This window comes from Fukomys damarensis, unplaced genomic scaffold (genome assembly GCF_012274545.1).
Source record: "Fukomys damarensis isolate Sample0158 unplaced genomic scaffold, DMR_v1.0_HiC HiC_scaffold_39, whole genome shotgun sequence".
NCBI lineage: Eukaryota > Metazoa > Chordata > Mammalia > Rodentia > Bathyergidae > Fukomys > Fukomys damarensis.
The window spans coordinates 123,824,486-123,850,017 of record NW_022900951.1 but is presented as its reverse complement, the minus strand read 5'-3'; the positions used below and the strand labels follow the sequence as shown (position 1 = coordinate 123,850,017).

General features: G+C 41.8%; 1 protein-coding gene across 1 annotated transcript in view; it reads right to left on the bottom strand.

Moving 5' to 3' along the window:
* Window positions 1-1,888: 1,888 nt before the first annotated feature.
* The window catches only part of LOC104848180, a 35,359-nt gene continuing 11,715 nt past the window's right edge, over window positions 1,889-25,532 (bottom strand). The window contains exons 4-8 of the mRNA XM_010604023.1: window positions 8,382-8,488; window positions 5,093-5,318; window positions 3,986-4,110; window positions 3,366-3,409; window positions 1,889-3,019 (exon numbers count right to left, since the gene is read on the bottom strand). Of these exons, the coding sequence (XP_010602325.1) occupies window positions 2,000-3,019; window positions 3,366-3,409; window positions 3,986-4,110; window positions 5,093-5,318; window positions 8,382-8,488 (1,522 nt within the window). The 3' untranslated portion in view covers window positions 1,889-1,999. The remainder of the gene's footprint in view (window positions 3,020-3,365; window positions 3,410-3,985; window positions 4,111-5,092; window positions 5,319-8,381; window positions 8,489-25,532) is intronic.

Genomic DNA, 25,532 nt, shown 5'->3' with positions numbered 1-25,532 from the left:
CCACTTCTTTTGTAGGACCTGTGGACTATAACAAATGTACTAAAATACCTAGCAAAATTTCTGACATAAATTGAATATTTGGTGACTAGCAGCTGGTTCTAGTATAACCATAAGCAGAGACACTTCCACAGTTTTTCTGAAAACTTTGTGTTTCTCATGAAAGTTTCATGTCAATAGTAAACTAAAGAAAACCAGGCAAAAAAAGAACCTATAAAATAATCACTCCTCAATATGTTTTCTCTGACAGTATGTATTTATGATAAGATATGGGGAAATCTGTCCCTGTTGACAGCAAATAATTCACAGCTTTACGAATTTGGTTGAAGAACCATATCCCCTCCCTGCCAGCTTCCCTTCCAAGTGAACAACTATTTGCAATCATATCCTATTCACCAAAAGTCTAGCCTTGGGGCTCATGAGGACTCTATGACAATGAGGACTAATGCTAGTGACAAGGCCAGCTGAGCACAGATGCAACTCCAGGAAACTTCAAGCGAAATTCAATGTACTGCAAACACTAACAAGCTGGTACAGACTGAGTCCTGGGTAAGACAAGGGGAAGACACTTGTGAATATTGAGAAGGGTTCTGCAGAGAGAACCACTTGATCAGGCACTGATCTGACCACTGGTGTAACTGGCTAAGGTGACCGGCCAGGTGTCCATGTCCATCTTGTAAACATGTTAGGGCAAACTGAACTCAAGAGAAGAAGTTGTCCCCAGGAAAGTGGTCAACTGGCACTGCATGATTTTGGAAGGTAGACACTCCCAATAGACAGCAGAGCACATGGCAAGGGACATCAGGGCCTCACTTCACCTGAGAGTCACCCTTACCTCTCAGGAAATCATTACAGAGGCTGGGAATAAAATCCTGCTTCTTGCCCTGCATAGGACCACTCTTCTCATAGCTGTCCCACATGGAGATTCCTCAGAGCTTCACCCACCATCTAAAAGTACTGCTCAGAGCAGTCTTCCATCCTCTCAGACTTTTATTTCAGGCCCAGGACATCTGATTTGAGGGTCTGGCCTTGCCTACCATGAAGCTACATTAAAATCAGCTCCTGCAGACTGCAGTTACCCTAAGCCCCAAACTTCCATGGCTCAGCACTCACAATGGCTGCTCTCCATTAGACTTAAGTCTTGCAGTGCTCTGCTACCTGTCCTTTAGGTCCTTGAGGACATCCCTCTATCTCCCCAATATTGGCGGTACTCCTGGACTCCACCATCTTATGGGATAGTTTTGATCCTCCTTAATCTGGTTTACTCATGTCTCCACCACAGACAAAGGGCTTACCGAAGGGCACAGTTGCAATGAAAGTTTGGGCTCAATGTTTCCATTAGCACATGAGGTTCTTTATTGACAATAAATTTCTCTAATAAATTTGAAGAAAATAACCATATTCAGGCATACAGTATACATAATTTCAAAAGTGTATACATAAAATGAAAATAAATAAGAAGCCAATAATTGATTTGCATCCTTATTTATATTTCTAGGCTCTATCTAACTTTATATAAACTTCTTACAACTTTCCAAGGTAATTCCTATTCCAATCATATTTTATCACAAATAAATTGGATGGTTTCTGCATTTGTATGATAAAACAGGAAAGACTCTTACACTTGGATTGGTGAAGTAAATCCATCTGTGATCAATGTCACATAAAATCATTTACATCACAAAACACAATGAAGCATCAACATCAAAACATTAAAAATGCATGTGTGATCAATACCATTCTTCAAATAAGATGTGCAAGTCACTTCAATCTCACAAAAAAGAAACAAGACTTCAAAAAGTCAAAGAAAACCCTTGTCCATTTCCAAGTATCCCAAATAGAAGAGACATCAAAATGCTATGCATAATATTTTACCCTCTCTTTTGGCCCCTCACTACTTAGAAAACTGCCTGCTCTCTATAAACAGACTGAAAATGAGGCTCATTTCACACAAGGTGCGGGCTAAGCCAGTGAAGTTGTTGTGGAACACTCCCTGTCCCTGTCACACATTTTGCCCCTCATGGGCCCTGAACATACCATTTTCTTCTCTCAAAGCTTGGTTATATAATTGTGGGTAAGACCTGGGATCTGCCCTATTGAGCTGGGCCACATGCTCTAGGAGTTTCATCTGGGTGGTTTCAGCATGGGCTCTTGGACCCCATAGGAACTCATAGCGAGCGGGATCACTATTAGGAACCCGCTGGTATACCAGGTACTCTTCCCGCACCAAATCCTCTGTGATGAACTTCCAGGGCTCCCCAATAACAATGTGCTCCCTCAGAGCTAACATCCCCCATTTTATCACTTGTTTCTTTAGTACCTTCTCACTGACTTGGTTGCCCCTCATGAAGACTGCAGTCAGGGTATATATCAAGAGGTCGAATTTGGCAATGATCTGGTCATCATCATCCAGTATGCCATTGTAAGTGAGGCCTAAAACAGGGACAAGGACATATGTATGTCCAGGGGGATCCACTTCCTTAACCTCAATACCAAAGCCCAGACATATGGACTCACAGAGTTCCCTGAAGGTCAGAAGGAGGTGCTCACGGTAATCATCATCTACAACATGAAGCATTTCTTCCAGGGTGGTCTGTTCTTTCTTTTGATACTTACAGAGCAGAAAGGACACCAACTTACGCAACTTATCATTTAGGAGCACATTGCGTAGGAACCGAGGAACGTCCATGTCCCATAAGGGTCTTGAACCCCGCTTTTCTTGTCTACTGGAACCCTCACTGCATTGATTTTTTTGACTGGAAACTGTGGCACTAGGGGGACAGGAGATGCCTTGAGAATTCTGAAGACAACTCAGTGTTCCAAGCCCAGGTGCTTCTCTTGGTGTTGTTCTGATTACATTATAAGAGGGACAGGATGCAGAGGAAGCAGTGGCTGCTGTTTCCTCCTCCACTGTCTCTTCGAGACCTTGCACATCAACGAAGACCTGTGCACCACTCTGGGTAGAATAGTCTCCCTCCAGGTTACTGTCTTGACTCCTCTGACCATGAGGCATCATGATGATCTGTGGGGACAGCAAGATCTTGTTACTGAAGACTCAGATACCTGAAGGAAAGAGGGAGTCTTTTAGTGTTCTGAGCCGAGAACAATACACCGGTAGCCTCCCACTAAGGTTTATTATAGGTCTTCTCTTTGAGGGGTGCTATAGGGCTTCAGAGGCTCCTGTCCTCCCTTATCCTTGTCCCCATGATCCTTTGGACATGAAATAAGGCTGCTCCTCAGGCTGCAGATGAACTGCAGAGGACCAGGCTCTAGGGCAGACAGTACAGCACATACAGTCTGGGGACTATGAGGTGTCCTTTCTCTGGGACAGGTGGAACCCTGAATACACATCAGAGCATGCACCTCACCTTGACTCCTGAGCCTCCTCTCTTGTGTGACCGGAGGACACTGCCTCACACCACGACCTTTGCCACCTGGTTCCCGGAGCTCCTGCAAGATGCATGGAGGGTCCCTCAATCTGTAGTCTACAGCCACAGTGACTGTATCCCAGCCCTTGCAGGACGGATGTGCTGGACTCTTAGTTTCCCCCTGTTCTGGGTGAATGGTCCTTTCTCTGCTCATGTGGGGCCCTCAAATGTCTTTGAGTAGTGCCCGGAGCCCTGCTGGCTAGGGACCTGAGACAAACTCTCAAAAAAGATGTCTACCTCCTTGAGAGGGAACAAAAGTCTGTAAGGGGGATACACATCTTGCCACTATTCCCTGCACCCAAGAGCTACAGGTAAAACATTTCAGTGGGGTCCATGTGCCCTAGAAAACTGTTATATCTTTATCTTGATAAATTATTAGGTCTTTGAATCTTCCTTCAATGACTTGGGGCCATCTTCTTTAAACTACCACAATATCACTGTGAGAAATTCAAAGAGAAAGTGGGGGGGACTCAAGTCCTAGGTCTGACAACAGGTTACAAAAGGGACAGGCTGAGGCTAGAATACTGTGTTTTCAGGTGAGTGGGTTCACTTTGCCTCACCTAGACCCTGTGTTCCTAATTCTGCTTTCATGTTTTTAGCACGCTTGTACCAAGGCCTTGACCTCACTGAGACCAGTGACCTGACAGCCAAGCCCAGGCTACCTGGAATGATGGCAAGCTGAGGTCTGATGTCAGATGACCACAGACCTGTCTGTGTTCAGGTAGGAGTACACAAAATCCTTCCTTAGGATCTTCACCTTGACTCTTGGAAGGCTCTGGGACACCTGTGGATCTCCTGAACAGGTGGAGTTCCTTGTGACAATCTCAGGCCCAAACTTATATTGAGTCCACCACCTCACTGAAGTCTCTAGGATTCTCAGATGAACTGAGCAGGCACCCATGCTGTCACCCCTATATAGGGACATCAGTGCTGATGGCAAGGCCAGTGCCCATTTCTCCTGTGATTCAGAATCCCTCTTCCAGGTTAAATATAGATTTTTCCCCAAAGTCCCATGGTTCTATATGCAGGACCCTTGGAAAGTGATTGGATTATGGAGGCTTATGGCTGTCATGAGGCTGGGCCATTTAGAAAGAGGAGGGTCACTGTGGGTGTGACAGAACAGGGTTTATCTTCCTTCCTGGAATCTGGAGTCTCCCTTTGTGCTCTGCCTCCTGAAAGACTTGTGGTTAGGAGCTTTTCTCCCACCAGGCCCTTCTACTATGGCTGACTATGGACTGAAAACTCCTTAAGTTATTAGCACATATCAACTTTCCTTCCATTAAACTGCAGGTGTCAGGTATTGTGTCTCAGAAATGAGGACACGAGCAAGGCATCTGCTATGTGCTTCTGAAGTTTCTCCATCTTCCTCCTTCCTAGGCCTGCACTCCCTTAGCTCCACTCCTCCTAAGACCTAATCTTCCCATTGGAGACCTAGACCTTATCTCCCTGAAGATTCCCTTCCAGCCTGGAGCAGAAGTTAGCATGCCAGTTAAGAGTCTCTCAGGCCTGACACAGGGAGCAGGCAAACTTTGTGGGGTCTATTATTTTTGTGCTGCAGACTTCAGTCCTCATGCAAGGCCCATCTATTGGGTGTGTCAACTCCTGTGATCCTCCATTTATTAACCATATGTATCTCTCTCTACTCACTTTTGGACCAAGGTTCTCACCTCTGCAAGTCCTCCCACCTGCAACCACTCAGTAGAATGGCGATCTCTTTATACACAGCCACCCTCACCAAGATCTCCAGGCTGATAACAGGGTAGAAGCCAGGCTCTGTGGGGTCCCTTTGCTTCTGGGCATGACATAGCTTCAAACCTTCAATGCTGGAAAACAGAGTGGTGAGCCATAACCGCTCAGCTACTCCAAGGTTCAGAATCCAGGCTCTGGAAATCACTATTGAGGAAGAGGAAAAAAGGAGAAACAGAAAGAAGTAGATCCCCAGGAATCCTGAATGACCTGATATGAAATTTGAAAACTACAGAGAGTTCTGTGAACATTAGCCAGAGCAATTAGACCGACAGAAATAAATAAAAAGAATAAATTTAGGAAGGGTAGAAGCTAAGGAACCATTATTTGCTGAAGACAAGATACTCTACACAGAAGACCACAAAAACTCCTAGAATTTATAATCAAATTTATCAGTGTACCAGGTTACAAAGTTAGCACTCAAAAATCAATAGCATTCATGGACATGAATAACAAATTCACTGAAAGATAAATTAGAGAAACCATACCTTTCACAATAGCATCAAGACAAATGAAATACTTAGGACTCAATTTAACAAAGGAAGTGAAATACATATCCCCTGAAAACTACAATGCTCTTGAAAAGGAGATTGAAGAGGATATCAGAAAATTGAATGATATCCCCTTTCTTGGATAGGCAGAACCAATATTGTGAAAATGGCCATACTTCTAAAACTGTTATACAGATTTAGAGCAATCCCAATCAAAATACCAATGGCATACATCACAGAACTGGAGAAAACAACCACAAAATTTCTATGGAACCAGAAGAGACCTAGAACAGCAAAAGCAAATCTGGGCAACAACAGCAGTTCAGGGGACATCACAATTTGAACTTATGCTACAAAAATACTGTAATAAAAACACCATTGTACTGACTAAAAAATAGAAGGATCAATGGAACAGAATAGAAGATGCATGAAGCACTATAAACACAGTCAGCTACCATATCTTTGACATAGGGGCCAAACACCTTCACTGGAGGAAGGACGGCCTCTTTAACAAATGGTGCTGGGGAAACTGTCTTTCCACATGCCAAAAATTCAACCTAGATGCCTATGTCTCACCGTGCACTAAATTAAAATTGAAATGGATCAAGGATCTAATTATAAAAGGAGAAACAATCTGCTGGAAGTTAAAATGGTAAAGCTCTTGAAAATATAGGTGTAGGCATAGATTTTATGAACAAAAATTCAATCCCACAGGAAATATTTGAAAGAATCAACAAGTGGGATGAAATTAAATTAGAAAGTGGTTGCACTACAAAAGAAACCACAGAGTGAAGAGATAATATCCAGAATGGGATAAAAATATTACCATCTATTCCTCAAACAAAAGACTAACATCCAGAATATATAAAGAACTAAAAAAATCATTCCCCCTTAAATTTAAAGACCCAATCCAAAACTGAGCATCTCAAATGAATAGACAAATAAATATATGAAAAAAATGTTCATCACCACACTGGTCATTGGAGAAATACAAATTAAAACACAGGAATTCTGTAAAGTTGTACAGATAAAGAACCCTTCTCCTTTGCTGCTGGGAGTGTAAAATGATACAACCATTGTGGAAATCACTATGGAGATTCCTCAAAATACTAAAATTAGAGGTTCCAGTTGACCCAGCTCTTCCCCTTCTGGGTACCTCCCCAAAAGAATTAAAAGCATGCATATCCATGTTTATAGCAGCACAACTTATAATAGTTAAATCTTGGCAAAAGCCTCTGTGGCCATCAACAAATGAATGGATAAAAAATGTACTTATATACAATGAAGCACTACTTTTCCACAAAGAAAGATACATTTGTATCATTTATAGGAAAATGGATGCACATCAAGACCACAATCTTAAGTGAAATAAATCAGACACACAAGTTTAAATATCACATTGTCTTGTGTGAGAATCACAAAGAGTAAATGAGGAACACAGTGGGAGATTAAATATTAGGAAGTAGGAAGGAAACGTTCCTATAGAAAGAGGAACAGGGAAGGGAGAGAGGGAAGAAAAGAAAGAAAGAGAATCAAAAGAGAAAAATGGAAACAAAGCTTTTATAAATAGGGAGAGAAAGAAGGCTTGAAGGAAAGGAAAGGGAATAAGGAAAACAGAAGTAATATAACACATAAAGGTACTAATTCCCTATAGTGCATGCGATCAACATGTATGACAAATATGTACAGATAAAAAAATACAGCTAATAAAATGAAAAGTATAGAGACTCTTTCCAAGATTTGGCTACTATGAACTGTACTTATATACAATGGAATACTACTCTGTCACAAAGAAGCATAAACTCGAGACATTTTTAGGTAAATGAATGTGCCTCTAGATCATCATCTTAAGTGAAGTAGATTCAAATACAGCATTTTTTTCTCTTGTGGAAAAAATCAAAAGTATTATCAAGAAGCAAAATTGAGGATAAATATAAGGAACTGGGAAGCTTTGTTCAAATAAAAAGATGAATGGATAGAGAAAATGTGGAGTGTGGGACTCAGAACAGCCACAAGACAGATTCATTTCAGAGTTTCCAGTGTTACCCTCCCGTACTGAATTGGTGGGAGACATTCTCGGAACCAGCTGTAGATGGAGAGTGGACTGAAAACAGACACCTTCAGTGTTTTTACCTCTGCTGGGAAGGGCACAGGCCCTGCCCTGGTAGCCAGAGGTCAGGCACAGCCTGAGTTGCTCTAGTTTTGAAAATCTAAAGCATTGATAATTTGAGCCTTTGTAGAAGCTAAAAAAAAAAAAAAAAGATGAAAATTGAAGAGTTGCTTCATTGAAAAGAATGAACAAAATTGCCAAAAGCCTTCCCGTTCCTAGCAAAACAAGAAAAAAAAAATGGACCTAAATCCAAGCAATTATAAATGCTAAAGGCAAAATCACAATGGACTCTACCAGAATCCTGAGATCATAACTACTTTAAGAACCTACTAAAATGGAGAATTCAGATAAAAAATTAAAATTCCACATATATATGAACTCCTAAAGTAAGCACAAGACATAAAAATTGCAACAATGAAGCATCAGTCAATGAATTTGAAGAATTTATATAAAAAGAAACAATAGAGCCGTAAAGGGAGGGGAAGAGAGGAAAAGGAAAGAAATAAAAAGAATATGTGTCATGTACTTGTACTAGCTCCCCATGATGAATGTAATCATTATGTATAACGAACATGAACCAATAAAGAAACAACAATCTCTAGTCCTCACCCAAGTTCCTCACCTTGATTCCCAGCAGATCCCGCCTGCTCCCTTTGCTGACAGGACGTGTCTCTGCCTGCGACCTGGTGAAGATCCTCACAGCAAGGCGGTCCTGCCTGAGACCAGGGGGACAAAAATGCAGCAAATCTGCACACCTCTATATGGGTTTCCCCAGACTGACAGAGGAGTAGGATCCAGAAGCCCTCCCTTGTCTGGTGCAGGCCCAGGTGTTTACATTTCCCTGCTGCTGCCCTGCGGATGCATCTGGCAAATCAAGTCCACCATCTCCCTAGGACAGCAGAGGTGGAAGGACGGGGCAGGGTGACTCTTCGTCATGGTCCTGCCTGAGGCCACCCCAGCCTGCCAGCAGGGCCAGGCTTCCCATGTGTTGGATCTGCTGACCTGTGGCCGCATGCCTCAGTTCAAGGCCTTCTCATCCCTGACACCAAGAGCCAGGGGCAAGGGTGCACTACATCTCCCAGAGGCTGACATCTGGGAAGAGGTCACCCTCTGAATTCGTGACCAATGTCTGTGTAAGTCCTTCCCTTGAGTCCTGGAAAAAGCTTCCCTCTTCTGAGGAGCTGAGTTCTCCTCCCTCATATTCTAGGTAGGAATGCAAGACTCCACTCAGATTGAAAGATTAGGCAGGCTGGGTCCCATCTGTCCTGTGTCCTGGGCCCTGCAGTCCTGCCTCACTTCTCATCTTGACTGGGCCAGTACTGGAGTCTTCCTTTACCCTGAGGTCTTCCTCTTCTTCAAAGATCCTAGGGTCCCTCAGATCCTGTTGAAGTCAGGAATCCCCTGCCTGATAACCCCACATGGGGCTTCCCTGGATACATAACAAGAGCAGACTTCTGTGGGGTCCGCTCTGTTCTGAAGTGTAAGGCCTCTCCTCTGTGACCAAGGCTGTTAGCTTTCTCAAGTCCTCACCCATAGAATTTGGGAAATCACACATCCAAGCACCATGCTCAGGCGTTGCTGTGTCTTATGCCTGGGGTAGAGAAGTCCCTCATGTGGGTGAGGTGCGTGCCCTCATTCCTCCCTCTGGGGGCTGATCCTAGCTCTAGGAAGTCTGAACCTCATCCCTGTTTACTGAGTGTGCCTTGACACATGAAAGCCAAAAGATGGAGAGGACTCATTCTTACAAACCAGCCCCTGTGAGGTCCAATAATAGAGATGGACCCACATTGTTCACAGACAGACTTGCTAGGCTGGGGTTTCTTCACTCCATCAAGGACCTTACCTGGAGTGGGAAAAGGCTCACTCTGCTCTCGTCTCAGGTAGGACAAAGCCCTCCCCTCTCTCTGATGCCAGAGGCAGAAGTCAGTGGTTGTCCTACACATGTCTTCACAGAGCTAACAGGAAGTTCTAAAAGGAATTGTCCCCTCAGGTTTCCCTCAGACCTTACCTTGGTCTCTTCCAACACCAGGACCCCCTGTCAGCCCACTGTGCTCCCCTTTGGACAAAGTGTCTGACACTTGGGGATTTCTAAGGCAGAAAGGTCATCATGGGCATGAGGAGTGGGAATGGAGTGCCCTGGCAAGTGTGTCACAGGTACACAATGACAACACAGGCAGGTATGCAAAATCTGGGGACCCACTACCTGGCTTAGGGCTTCCAGATTTACCCTCAGCTCCTTATATTTACCTAGCTGAGCCCAGTTCCTCTCTGCTGCTCTCACCTTAAGCAGGTTCCTCAGAACCAGGCTGGGAATTCCAGGGGTACCTGAGGCAAAAGGGGGTGCTCACCTGAGAAGTCTCCACGGCACAGTGCAGGGCTGTCAGCAGAGGCAGAAATGGGTTATTTTCCGGACTCTCAACCTGGGATGGTTCGTTTTTTCTCACCCTTAGCCCCTGAATTTAACCCAACCAATCTCAATTCTTACCTTCTCAGCCCACCTGAAATGCAGACCTCAGAACAAGGCTCTGATGCCAAGAGTCACCTGAAAGACATGGGTGAGGGGCTCATACCTAAGAATTTTGCCTGTGTCATGTGGAGATGACAGCAGAGGTAGATCTGGATTAGTTGGGGAAACTGTATGTTAAGGAGAGGCTTTAGCAATGTCCCCCACCCAGGCTCTCACTTTTACCTAAGCCCAGGCCTTTTTGTTCCCTAGACCTGAAGCACAGTCCTCAGAACTAGGCTCTAATTCTCCTCACCTGGAGGCCTGGTGTTGGCTTAACAGCAAAGGCAGATCTGGGTTACTATGGGAACCTTCTCTTTCAGGTGGGGCTTCCTCACTCTGCCCTCAGCCCAGCAATGATCTAAATGAACCCAGGCCTTTTGCTCCTCCCACTTGGAGCTCAGTCCTCAGAATAAGGCTCTGACTTTGAGTGGGTGGTCACCTGAGATTCACACAGTGGGTAGTTCAGGACAGGCAAAATAGGCTTTTCTAGAATATTCTGAGATCTGTTCACTGTGGTGGAGATTCCTCAGAACCCCCCACAACCCCTCATTTGAGTCTAACAGATCCCAGGCTCACTCACTCTTCTGTCAAATGAAGCTCAGTTTTCAGAACAAAGCTCTGATATCCTCTAGTGTCCTAGGGACTCTCTCTCTCTCTCTCCCTCCCTCCCTCCCTCTCCCTCTCCTCATACTTAGAAATCCTCTTTCCATGTTGTATCTTTTGAAACAAGCCTCCAATTCTTCCTTGGGACAAAGTCAAGCCATCACCCATAATCCCATTGTCCCTAGGGGTCAGCCCTCTTTTCTCTCTAACCCAATGAGGCACAGACAGTGGACCCCACGTTCAGCAACATGCCAAGGTCTGACAGCAGGAGTAGAAGGGGACTTCACCCATACCCCCATTGTCCCTAGGGGTCAGCACCTTGTTTCCTGGCAGATCCTGGACATCTCTCCTCTACAGAACTGAATCTGTTTCCCTCGCACCAAGAACCTGACTCTCAAGCTTCCTGAGTAGCAATGTGGTCTCAGTTGAAAATCATCCCTTGTGGTTCAGGAATAGCAAAACAGGCATATCTGGATTGTTTGGGGGAATCTCACCAGGGTGGGGCTTACACACTTCCCTTTCAGCACTCACCTCAACCCCTAACAGAGCTGAGTTCCTCTCCACTCCCCTCACCTGAACCCCAGAATAAGGCAATCGGTTCTCTCTGACTTGAAGAGGCAGCAGTCTGTGGACACCACATCCATCGTTGCACCTGGGCTCTGACAGGAGGGTAATAACTGAATTCTGCGGGTCATTTTTGTCCTCCCTAGAGCTCTTCACTTTCATTCTTGGCACAGCCTAGACCCCTACTCTCCATGGTCCTGAGAATGTTCACCTCAGAAAAAAGATTTAACTCCAGGATTTCCTGAAGCAAATGGGAAAATCCTCTGATTATAGAAAAACTACTGTTACTATGCATGATTTATCCCTATGCTTTTAAAAATTTTCTCTTGCCTTCTTTATGTTTTATTAAATAGTATTTATTTTGAAAGCCAGTCTTTAACAACCACTCTTCCCTGACAAATTTCTTTATGCATAGGAGCCTAGTAGAACTTCACCAATTAGCGATAACTGGATTCTTCCAAGGAATTTTAGATCATTACAGTAATTTCACATTTAACTAAACCAAGGGAAGAGTGCTGCTGTCATCTGTTTTTTCAAGTCTCTTTCTTACAAACAAGTATGAGTAAAGAATGAGGAAATGTAAGACTAACTCCTGCCTCCTTCAACAGAGGATAAAGACTGGCTAAGCTCTGAGTCCAGAAGACTAATTTCCTCTGTAACACTGCCTCACCAGTCAGCAGGGAAAAGGCATCGTGCTTTCACATGTGTCTCCAGGGTGCGGGAGTGAACAGCTACATGAGTGCAGATTGCCACTTAGAAGAGGTGAGGTTCGTGGGTGACTGTCACATCCCCAGTGGAGGCAGAGAAAGTTATCACTTGTAGGCCGTTTTCCTCATTGTGATGATTCCTACATCCTGCCTTATGCTGTAAACAACTCAAGGCCTTCCAAAGGACTAAAAATGTCACCCCACTAAAAGGCGATAATGCCACCAAGGACTGAAATAACGATATCTGGGGGCTACATACCCAACACTGATGAAGTAATGTTATCAATGAAACCGTTTGGGACGAAACAGTTGGCTACCAAAGGCAGGCACTGTAAATGGTTTGCCCTTAATGATTTGGGGGACATTTTCTAATATACATGGTTCACTTTAGAAAATCTCACATTAGCAACACCAGTTGTTACCTCATGAACCTAGAATCCTAAATGAAAGTAAATATAAGCAAGCGGAATATCAAAAGAGGGAAATACAAATGATGATACCAAAAAAAAAAAAAAGAACTTGAATACAGGAAATTGTTAGAGAATATCAATGAAAGAAGAAAAACCTCTCTTCTTAAAAATCAGTAGCATGTATAAGCCTCTCACCAGATTAACCAGGTAAAGAGACAAGACTCAAATTCCAGTACCTGAGACAAAGGCGAAGTAGAACTACAGGTACTGTTGACATTAAAGAAGCTACGTAGTGAGTTCAAGGCCAGCCCGAAGTAATCGCGAGACCTTGTCTCAAAAAACAAAATAAAACAAAACAACAACAACAAAAATCCCCTAGGTGTCTTGTCCCAGCTGGCTCCTGCTTTGCTTTCTTCCATGGCACTCGTCACATCACCCCTGACAGGCTATATAAAACATTTATTTCTGTCATGCTTGAGATAGAACCCAGCGTCTCATGCATGCTAGGCAAGTGCTTGGCCCCTGAGCCACACTCCAGCCCCTATATATATATATATACATTTCCTTTTTTTTCTAAAAAGAAGCTCTTCAAGGACCTGAGTTCGATCCCCAGTACCAAAATAATAATAATAATAATAATTATAATAATAATAATAAAATGAAGCTATTAAGGACCAATGTGGAAAAATTTATGCCCATAATGTTGAAAGCATGGATAAAATTGACAAATTCCTTGGCAGATACAAATGCAAAAGTATCATTTAAGAAAAAGGAAATTCTATATCCTATTTTATTAAAGAACTGAAATTCATAATTAAAAACATCTGATAACAGAAAGCTCCACCTATAAATGGTCTCATTGGTGAAGTCTTTTAAACATTTTCTGTAGAAAACATACTCAATCCATTACATAAATTTCTTAGAAAATGTAGAGGTGGAAATACTTCTATATTTATTTAAAGAGGTCAACATTAATTTGATTACCAGGACTGAGTAAAGACAATAAGCTACAGACCACTATCACCTGTGAATGTACATGGTAAAATTCTCACACAAATATTATCAAATTCAATCCAAGAAGATCAAAAAGGATAATGGATCTTCACCAAATGGAGTTTATTCTGGAATAGCTAGACTGGTTCAACATTTAAAAAATCAGTAAATATGTCACGGTAAATAAGAAAAACCTCACAACCATATCAAGTGTTGTAAGAAAATCTTTGTATACAAGCCAATACCCATTTATGATTTTTTAAAAAAATCTCTGTACATCAGGAATGAACGTAACCCTCAGTACTTTATAAAGAACCTCTATTAAAATCCTAAGCTTAGTATCATCCTTAAAAGTAAAAGATGCAATGTTTTTCTTCTAGGTTGAGATGAAGGGTATTTGTTTTCAGCACTCCTGTTCAACATACATTGGAAAGGAAGAAAAAAAAATCATTAGCAGAGAATCCCTGCTGTCTAAGTAAAACCTCCAGTGAAGTCTAAAGTAGCTCTTTAATTTACACAGCAAAATGGCACAATTATAGCATATACGTTCAATACTGAACTCAGAAATTATTTGTAGTTTTATACGTTAGGCAATTTATTGATAATTGACATGTTAGCACATTTGTCAATGTGTAATTTTGTTCAAAAACTGAAAACTTTTAATGTGTACCATTAGGTGAGTTTGGCTACATCTACACACCCATACAACCGTCATGATAGTCCAGGTGTTAAACATAGGTAGCACCTTCAAAAGTTTCTTTATATTCCATTTTGTTGTAATTTGGTAGGAATCCATAGCATGAGATCTATCCCCTTAACAAATTTTGAAGTTCAAGACACCATGGTGTTTACTGTGGGCGTGTGCTGTGCAGCAGATCTCTAGATCTTACTCTTCACGCTTGACTGAAATGTTATAGTAACTGACTAACAACACCCCATTTCCTTCTTTCCCCAGATCCTGACCACTGTCATTCTATTCTCTGCTTCTGTGAGTTTGACTATTTTTGATGCCACGTTTCAGTGGAATTGTGCCATGTATGTTCTTTTGTGACTGATTTATTTCATTTAGCATAATATAAAAAGCAGTAACATTTAAAGTACTCCCTAAATACTTAAGTGTGAAGCTGACGAATGACTTGCAAGCTCTGTATGCTGAAAACTACAAAGTGCTGCTGATGAAAATAAAAGATGATCTAAATACTGGAAAGACACATGGTCATGAATTGGAAGACTCATTATCATTAAGATATCTATTCTTTATAGATTGAACTATGGATACAGTCCCATCAAAATCACAGCATGATTTATTTATGCATGTATTTTTCAAGAGTGGGGATAAAAAATGGAGTCTCTTGCACTGAGCTACATTCACAGCCATTTTTCATTTTTTATTTGGGACTGGGTCTCTTTTCTTCATCAAATGGTCCAGGCTGAGCTGAAATTTGCAATCCTCCTGTCTCAGCCTCCTAGAGTGCTGGGTTTAAAGGCATGTGCTCAGAGGTACATCACAGATTTTTAGTAGGTATCAATAAATTGTTTCTGAGTTCCATACGGAAAGGAATTTGAGATAAAATAGAAAGAACATTTTAGAAAATAACAAAATTGGAGGGTTGATACTGCTCCTAAGATTGTATATAAAAGTATAGTAAATCAAAACAAGATAGGGTGATACTGCTGAACAGACAGAAAGACACATAGCTGAACAGAAAAAGAACAAAGTCTGTGAGGGTCTTGGCAGAGGAGTGAATGGTTAAACTGCAGGGCAAAAGCACACAGACTCAGTGAGAATTGAATGGTTAAACAAGAAAAAGTTTGGATTAGTGAAGCATGTTGTGCCTGGCCACTGTCCTTCCCCTTTTCTCAATAGAAACTGCTTAGCCTTGAGATAGCTCCTTGCACGAACTGTTTTTCTTCTGCCTTTTTAACTTACACCAATATTCTAAATAAAAGCCAAGAGTTCTAGGCTGTGGAACTTCTCCTGGAAGTCTCTCAAATGGTGGACAGTCTTGGTTGGGACTGTCCCACTGGGCCTCTTAGTGAATGAACTAAATCTTGTCTCTGAATAATCATTCATCCACTACGGCCCCATGGTCACACGCTGGGACAAGTGATGCCCATGTGTGAGTAAAATCCTGCTCCCAAAGCCTAGAAAAGAAGCAAGGGCATGCCCAAGTCTTCATCCCAGCAAAGGGACATAAACAGCCATGGGATGGTCTGGAGGCAAGGTCACAGGTTAGGTTTATCAGCACAGAGGTATCTTAGCATTCCAATTACAATGGGTGAGAGGCAGTTTATTTATTTCTCATTTTGCTCTGTTACTTTCATTGATCCTGCTTTGCCTACAATATGAGCCAAGTTTTACCTAATAAGGAAAAATGTAAGCAACAATTACAATGTCTCTTTAAACCGACTGTAAGAAATAGAATGAAATAAAAGGAAAAAGGAAAAAGAGAAAAAGTAAAAGGGGTTATGGATGACAAAAGTCAAACCAATAAAATATGCTAAGCTGGGACAAATCTATCAAAAAATAGAAAATCCTTTCAGTGTTGTAACAAAGGTTCAAAGCCATGGCAAAAACATCTGAGGTTTTAATCAGAGTCCTCTGATTAAATAGATATTTTATGTTTTTTGGATGATATCTTGTCTGTTCGTCTGCCTGCTAATTTGTTTTTAATAATTGGTTAAGGTACCAGCAGCTGCTTCAGTGAAGATTTTTCAGCTAATATCAATTTTATTTTTCTTTTTGCTTTTGCCTTTGTAAATTGTTAGCTCTTAAAAGGATGAGCTAAAATGAAGCTCAGTACAGATCAAGGGCTAATAGACTTAGAGGGCACTTACAAATAAAAGCTTTAATGTTCGGCACTATAAAGGTTATATGAGATTTAGGCTAATATGTATGTTTCTCTACATGTTTGTTAACTTCCAGATAAATAATATCCTCCAAAAAGTCCTACTTAAATTGATTTACAGATAAATAGACACTCATGACACTAGCCCAAATGCTTTTTGGTCTACATCCATTAACAGTGGGCTAATTAAAAGCACTCAGTAAAAGTAAAGATGTCTTTAAAGTTGGTAATTTGTTTCCATTCAGGTTGTTAGCCAATCAAAATGATATCAAACTCTGTTTTATTGATACAACACCTATTGTCTACAAGCAATAATTTCATTTTTTATTGGTATTTAAGGGATAAACAAAAATGAGACTAAAAATCCTATAACTCAGGGGACAAAACTCATGAGTTAAAAGTAAAAGCACACAGCTTCTCACTCTGGTGTGCCTGTCAGTGCCATGCTTACAAGAGTATACACCAAGGCCTTGCTTTTGCTACCTCTAGAGTTTGATTTGGGTCTGAACAAATAAATTTACCTCCTTTATAATTGGGCTCACTTGGGAAATTCTGTGCCTGCAGATAATGGGACCTAGGAGAGAGAGACGTGTCCACCCTATTTTTGAGTGGCCCACTCTACCTAGATACTCTGCTCATGAAGAAGTTGCAGAACACCCAAGACTGTTGTTTTTAAGAACACTAAAACCAATGCTAGAAAAAATAAAACAGACACTTGAGGTGAAAAAATAACCTCATGAATGAGCCAAAATAAGAAATGAGACTATAGATACAGCCTCTTAGTGGTCAAGACATCCTTCAACTGGCATATAAAAATGCCAGTGCTGGTTGTCAAAGAGTCCTGACACTCCTTCAAGGAAAAAAAATTTAAATATTGCTAAAATGACTAAGGCTTGCCAAAATATATGGATGGAATCCCGTAAAGCTCAACTTCTTGCCATAGCTTTGCAGCCCTCAAAATGCTATACTTGTGATAAGGAGGGACATCTTCAAAAATTGTAAAAATAATAACCAGGGTAAAAAGAGCAAACCAAAACAAAAATGTCTTAAATGTAAAAAAGGGATATCACAGGGCTAATCGGTGCCACTCCAAATTTCATAATGGGTGGGGGGTCCTGTTTAAAAAAGTCAGAAGGAAGGCACAACTCCCCATGCCCTGACACAAACAGGGAGTTAATCATAAAACGTTCACACTCCGATGTAAAACCCAGAATCACAAGAGCCCACTGTTACAAATCTGAGCTAATTGATAAATTTACTTTTGGCTTCCAATTTAAGCTGGTATTTTTACTTAATTAATATGCTTAAAACATTTCTTGTAAGTTGTAAAATTTTAAACTATATTTGTAGGAATATTAAAATTATTTATATATAATTGGGGCTGGAAACCAATACAATAACTACTATTGGTGATATTGGTGACTATATACAATGGAAATTCTTTGGTCAGGAAATATCATTTGTGGCAAAACGGGCCAACCACTGGAATAGCCAGACTGGCTGCGGTCTCTCCGACAACCCCTTAAGGGGCTTGGAGGTGACAGTTAAGTTGTGTCTGTATATGAGGTGTCATTTGAGGAAAGAGGTGATTTGGGATCTCTCATGGAACTATATCTAAGAAAGGGGAGGTAAGAACAGGAGCCCAATAAGCCATGTCACTTACCTGAGGTGTATATGTCAGCAAACCCAGAAAGACAAGGGGCACTTTTATCCTTGTAACTTTGGAGTTGCTAGAGACTTACGAGATCTTTGTGAGAAACAGGTTTTCAGAAGTGAAGAGAATTCTTGTGCTTTGCAGCATCTGCTCAGGTGAGTTGCTTTTCTGTACTGCTATGAAAACTTCTGAGTTACAATTTAGAAAATTTAAAGTCTTACTAATTTAAATTAAAACCTTGGTCTGTATTCCCCATTTTGCTCTATAAATTGGGTTTTGAGGAGCGCATTGGTTTGTTCTACAAGGGCTTGTCTCGTGGAGTTGTGAGGGACTCTAGTGACATGTTTAGCGGGTCAGAGTTGGAGGAAAGTTCGTGAGGAAATTGGCATTTCCCTCCACTAGGGGGCCAGGGAACAGACGAAAGAGCATCTTATCATTTTCATTCGAAATAAGGGCAGTCTGACTCCCTTGTAGAGTCTCCACGACATGGTCTGACTCACTTGTAGAGTCTCCACGACATGGGCCGAATTAGCAACAATGTTGAGAAGTTGAATCAGGGAGCTGGCAATTTTTTTTTTTTTTTATCAATTATGGTTGTCTTAGAAGTTGAATTCCTGTAAAATGTTCACAGACAAGAATGATCAACTTTTATAGAGAAAACTTGAGATCAAGGACAATATAACATTATCATAGCAATCGTGATGACATCATTACATTAAGTGGTACGAAGAAACCCAAATTTGTCATCTTTCAAAAGAGCGTCACCTAAGAAGAATGCATCTGGCCGTAGATGTTTATGTGATGTTGTTTGGCTATCTAGTGTTTGAGCACTTTTAAATAGTGCAAGCATACACCTTGAAAAGTATTCGTATCTTTTGGCTGGCTGTCTTATGTTAGACTGGCATGTATATTTATCATAAATAGTTGGAAAACAAGTAAAAGAGAAGCCAGATATTTGAACTTAAATGTTCATCATCACAAATAATTTTAACCTAGTAGTCACCAGTATGATAGGATGATTTTTAGTTTTGCCTCTTTGAAGACCTGTACATTTGGGAAACGATATTTAATATATTTAATACACTATGAAGTCAGCAATAACGAGGATTGCAAATTAGGGTGAAACTGCCTCAGGAGGCAGCTTTGTCATGCTTTTTGTCCTTGGTCAGTCTGGGTGTCTCTGCTAATCATGCAGAAAAGCTCATGTTTAGTATGAATTTTAGAAATGGGAATCATAACCTTTGAAAGCATCAGTTAAAATGCAAAAGTGAGGTGAGTTCTGGGAAGCAGTGACTGAAGGGAGTCAGGACCATAGCCCCCTAATTTTCTTTGTGAAACAAGGAGATGTTAGAAGGAGTAGTTTGGGCTGAATCAAATTGAGAACAAAGTTTAAAATATTTATTTCTATAAATTGAACCTTCCACAAGCCTTTTTTTCAACATACTTGAGACTTTCCGTTTTGCCATTATCATTCTTTATCTTTCTTCTAGGGCAAAAACTTTCATCATACAAAATGCTCTAACATCAAAAATAGATCTCTTATAAACTTTCTTTATATGTATTTTTTCTCTATGCTTCTAACTATAAACTTTTCATAAGAAACTTGGTAGCAGCTGTTTGGATTTTCGGGTGTCGTTTTGTTCTGAAATTTTTTACTGGCCTCAGATTGTTACATTTTTAAATTTGATTGGCTGCCAACAGACTTATAAATAACCTTGAATCAGTATTTTTATCTTCATACCAGCAGCCTGAGGCATTTGTGGCGCTTCCTTCCCACCTCCTGGTGACCCCTTGCTGTTCCAGGGGAACTGTTCACCGTGGGATGGTAGCCCATGTATCACCAAGGCGGACATGGTTGCTTTTCCGGACCCCAGCCTGTGTCAGCCAGAGTCGTCCTGCCAGGGATCAGCTTTGAGCCACCTAACCACACATATCTTTGTGCAATGCTGCTCTGATCATCTGGTATCTCGCATTTGTAAACTCACCTTTTTAGTCGTGCTCCCCAGGATCCCATAAGACTTTTTAAGGAGGAATTAAGATGTGCGTTTTGTGAACATCCAGCTGCCTTGGTCCAGGTTGGGGAGCTGCCACTTCTAACAAGCTCTGTCATCAGTTCCTAGGGAGTAAAAGAAGGTGATTATTTCCTTATAGAGGGATGAAAGACATTGGACTCTTCTGTTCATCAAGGGGCTTGGATTTCCCACTTTGTACCACATTATTATCAGCATATCTGTGTTTCGGTCTGGAGGACAAGGTCTCTTCTACTGTCCTCCATGTAAGTCCTCCCTTGAGTCTTCAAGGAGCCACAACCCTCTGAGGATGTGAGTCCTCATTCCCCAGGTTCCACAGTCAGAATACAGGGCCCAGTTCAGTTTTATGTTATAATCAGACTTTGTCCCATCGGTTATGAGTCCATCAGTTCTGCCTCATTTCTTCCCCTGACACTGAGCACTGCCTGGAACTCTTAATCTGGCGATGCTAAGTTCCCTCTCTGAGTCCTCTCATCTCCCTCAGACCAGGCTGAAGAGGTCAGGTATCTCCTGCCCACTCACTACTTAGGGCTGCCCTAGACTCACAGCAGGGGCAGGCTTCTCTTGAGCTATCCCATTCTAGGGACTAAGACACTCATTGTGACGAAGGCTCTCACCTTTCTCAAACCCCACCCTTGGAAGTTAGGGGATCAGACATCCAGCATCCATACCTGGGGATGGTATCCTGGCCAGAGATGTCCTCCAAGAGCTTCCTCTAGAGGTATGGGGTGGATTCCCTCTTTTCTCTCTGTCCTGACCATATTTCCAGACAAAACCAAGCTGATGTGAGTGTGTCCTGCCACACCAAGGCTCTGAATTCCAGATGTCCTGAGCCCCAGGTGGGAATAGTTTCTTTCCTGGACACCTGTTTCATGTCAAACTCAGGCTCTGACAGCCAGGGACTTCTAAGTAGAAAAAGGTTGCAAGAGGTGGATTGTGTTCCCTGACAATTCAGCTCTGGAGTGCAGAGCTGAGAACAGCAGAAAGGCGGGATGAGCCTAGGACCCTCTACCTGGGGAGGGGCTTCCTCACTCTGCCCTCAGCATCTCTCCTTGACCTGACAGAACCCGGGCCCTCTCAGCTCCAAGGACCTGAGGAACAGCACTCAGAATAAGGGTCAGATCCGCAGAGCTCGGGAGGTGAATGTGAGTGCTCACCTGAGAGTTCCGTGCCAAAACGCACAGGGCCAGCCACGGAGCCATTTCTGAGTTGTTTGGGAGCCCTCTGTGTGGGGAGCAGCTTCTTTATTCCCACAGGGTCTCTCCATCACCCCTAAAAGAGCCACGGCCCTCTCCGCTCCCCACCCCTGCAGTGTGGACCTCACAGCCAAACTGATGCACTCAGGGTCCCCTGGGGTAGACCTGGGGGTGGGGCCGACTCTGCCCTGAGTGGTGCAGGCTGTGAGGAGAGGCAGAGCTGGATTATCACTTAGGGACCCTCTGCCTGGTGTGGGGCCTCCTCCTCCCACAGAGCCTGAAGGTGACTGACTGAGCCCAGGTTGTCTTTTCTGCCACCTGAGGCAAGACCCCCGGAACAAGGCTCTAACTGTCCAGGTTGGTCCCCTGGGGCAACAGGGGGCACTCACCTGAGAATACTGCCCTGGGGAACAGAAGGGCAGCAGAGGCAGACCTGGATTATTCTGGGATGCCATCAGGGTGGGGCTTCCCAGTGCACCCAGGGCAGCCCCTGGCCATGACCTGACTGAGCCCAGGTCCTGTGTCGTCTCCTCACAGAAGCACAGACTCAGCTTCAGCTCTGATCCCAGGTCCAGTCCACTCTACCCACCACTTACCTGTTCAACCTGGGAAATTTTTCCAGGAGTACAGGGCTGACAACACGGGTAAAGCAGGATTGTTTGGAACTCTCTCACTGGAATGGGATTTTCTCAACCCCCACAGTCCGTCAATATGACTCCTAACTGAGATCAGTCCTCTCTGCTCTCCTCACTTGAAGCCAGAAACTTAGAAGAGACCTCACCCCTTTCTGACCCCTAAAGGACGTTAGTGGAGATCAAAACCAGCAATGTGCCTGAGGTTTCCCAGGTCTGTTGAAGGAGCAGAATGGGATTCTTGAGGCCCTCTCCTCCACTGTCACATACATTCCTGCAGAGATCGGAACTCCATCTTCTGTGGACTTGTCTACTCCCGTCAGACCAAGGCTCTAACTCCCAAGGTTCCTTAAGTGGAAAGAGGTCTCACTTGAAAGAGGTCTCACCCTCTTTCCTGAGGGTGCAGGGCTGACAAGGCAGGGAGACCTGGCTCATTTGGGGAAACGCTTTTTGAGTGGGGGCTTCTTTACAACACCCACAGCCCATCATAGTGACCCCCTAATTGAGCTCGAGTCTCCCTGTTACCCTCACCTGAAGAAAGGAATCAGACCAAGGCCCTCAGGTAGATGTGACTCCAGGGGTCTAGAAATCAGTGGATGTCATATCCAGAGATGTGCCCTGTGTCTCACTGCAGAAGTAGAATTTGACTGTGCAGGTCTCCTCTGTACTCTCTAGTTTGATCACCTTGGTTTCCAGCAGAGCCTAAGCCCTAGTTCTGCCCACCTCTTTCAGCTTCCCTCCATCTTCAGGAGCCCCTGCAGCGGCAGCCATGAGAATGGAGAGAGTAGTCAGGCTGACATTGCTGCCCAGGGTCTGCAGTTCTGACTTCCAGGGCCAGGCTGAAGAGCCCAGGTTTGTAGTGACCTCCCCAAGGTCAGTCAAGGTCAACCACACAATCCTTTAGGGTCTATTCACCAGCCAGATGCAGCTCTGCCCACACTTTCCTTCTAAAAGATTGGTGTTAAGAGGGAAGAAAGAAGTTGAGCACGGGAATGGGTGAGCCTTGCTTCTGTGAAGTGATCTAAGTTTTCATAGTCCAGGGTGTGATGTCAGCCTTTCAAAGACATTGAGAGTCAAGAGGTTACTTTACATCTCTACCAAATGTCTCTTTGAATTTTACATGAGTAGAAAGGCATAGAGTGTATACCTGGACTATAGTTACATATAGGTACATACAAATATGTACACATGTGTTTTTCATGTTATATGTCAAGTGGATTTGTGTTTTATGTATATATTTATACTAATTCATTTGTATATGATGTAGGAACACTATATATGTTTATTTGATTAAAACTATCTCTGATTATATGCACAATTAACTTTTTATTACTATTCTCATTCTAGTGTATTCTTTATATTGTACTTATTGCCTTTTATACATATTTTTTATATTTTTATGACGTTAAAGAAACAAAATGAAAATAAACCATCCATTTCTCATTGCTTCCTAACACACCACTCTTATCATTGCATTTGTGTGAAACTTTATAAAACAGTGTAATTTTATAAACAAAAGAACAGAGTAGGAATAAAATTTTAAAAAAGGATTGTCTCTTGTTAAGCCAACCACAAATTTGTGGTTCAATCTGAATAATATTTTTTCAAAAGTTGATTTCCCATGTTTTTACTTTTGTAAATTTATCACATTTAATTAATAAAAAAAATCTAAAGTTCTTAATATGCAGAGAAACACTAAGGAAAATAATATTTGATATAGATACTAATAATAAACTACTTAAAATAAATAAAATTTAGTGGTTTGTACTGTTATTTGACATGTGTTTTTTATCATCATTGAATTTATTGGTACTTTTTAGGTATACAGTACAGTTACAAATTTTATTAAAATAGCGATGGTCGTGAAGGCCAGTTCTGGTCCACTAGGGTGGGTTCAGGTGGTTATTAGCTCATTCTCCGTGGCCATGCTGTCTCCTTTCTCCTGCTGTCTGAGGTTAGCCATACGTCAGTGGTATATTCACACACACACACACACACACACACACACACACAAGGTTTTTGTTCATTTGAAAATAATATCTAGCTTGTCTTGTAATATGTTCTGTGCTCCACTAGATATTGTTATGAACTGAATTTTATCCTCTAGGACCAAATTCAAATATTGGTCCCCTTGTAGGCATTCAAATTGTGATTGTGTTTAGCCATAATTTTTTTTTAATTTAATTTATTGGTACATTCTAGGTAGGTAGACAGTACAGTTACATTCATCATTGGGATCTTGTACCTTTACATGCCAGGTCTTGGTGCTCCACTAGATATTGTTATGAACTGAATTTTATCCTCTAGGACCAAATTCAAATATTGGTCCCCTTGTAGGCATTCAAATTGTGATTGTGTTTAGCCATAATTTTTTTTTAATTTAATTTATTGGTACATTCTAGGTAGGTAGACAGTACAGTTACATTCATCATTGGGATCTTGTACCTTTACATGCCAGGTCTTGGTTCTCTTAACCTTTGGTTCTTTTCTTCCTATTTGCTAGTTGTCCCATTAGGATCTTGAGTACTATTTTAGTTTTTCACACCAGAGATACTATTCGGTATCTGCATATGTGTGCCTTATTTATTTCACTTAGAAGTATATCCTCAAAATATACCCATTTAACTATGAATGAATCTACTTTCTCATTCTTTAGGTCTGAGTAGTATTCCATTTTATAGAAAAACCACATCTTCTTTATCCAGTTTCCAACTGATGGGCAGATGTAGCCATAGTTTTGTTTTCCTTCTCCCCCATTTTATTGTATGAGTACATGCTGTCATTGCATGCAGTTTACAGTCATCTTGGTGGGTTACATGTACATACAACACAGCTTGTTTCCTTTTTTAAATCCCCTTCACACCAGAAAGAATCGTAATCATCAAGAAATAAAAATAATAGATAACAAATGTTGGCATGGCTGTGGTGAAAAAGTTGTTGGAAATGTACACCAGTACAAACATGATTGAAATTAGAAATTCTATATGAACCAGCAGTCCCTCTTCTAGATATCATCCCTAAATAGTTAAAGACATACTATAGCAATGCATGTTTTCTATTTTTTATGGGACAACAATCCATAGTAGCTTAACCCTGGAAGCAGCCTGTATACTCATCAATAGATGACTGTACAAAAAATGTGGTATCTGAGAAGTTCCTAAGCCCTGTAGTCCTAAGGGTAGTCATCTATAAAATGGACCCAACACACAAGTTTGGTTGTAGGACTAGTGAAATATAAGAAGTGTATTAAAACACAGAATTTGTGACATAGAGTGAATAATTGCTGATAAGAAGCTGGTTCTAGTATTATCTTAGCCCAGACACTGTCATTCTCTGTCTGGAAAAAATGCGCATATGTTTCCCAGGGAAGCTGTAGCTCAAGAAGAAACTGAATATGAAACCAGGCAAAATGTTATTCAGTAATCATTTTCCCCAGTATCTGATCTCCAAGAGGATGTATTCCTTGATTAGATGCTAGAGAGTCTTTACCTTCTGGGACCTACTAATTCAAACTTCCTGGGTTTTGAGTGAGCAGCCATATTCCCTTCCCTGCAAGCTTCCTTTCCATTGGAACAACTACATTTGTTTTGTGCTTTTTTTTTTTTTTTGCTTGTTT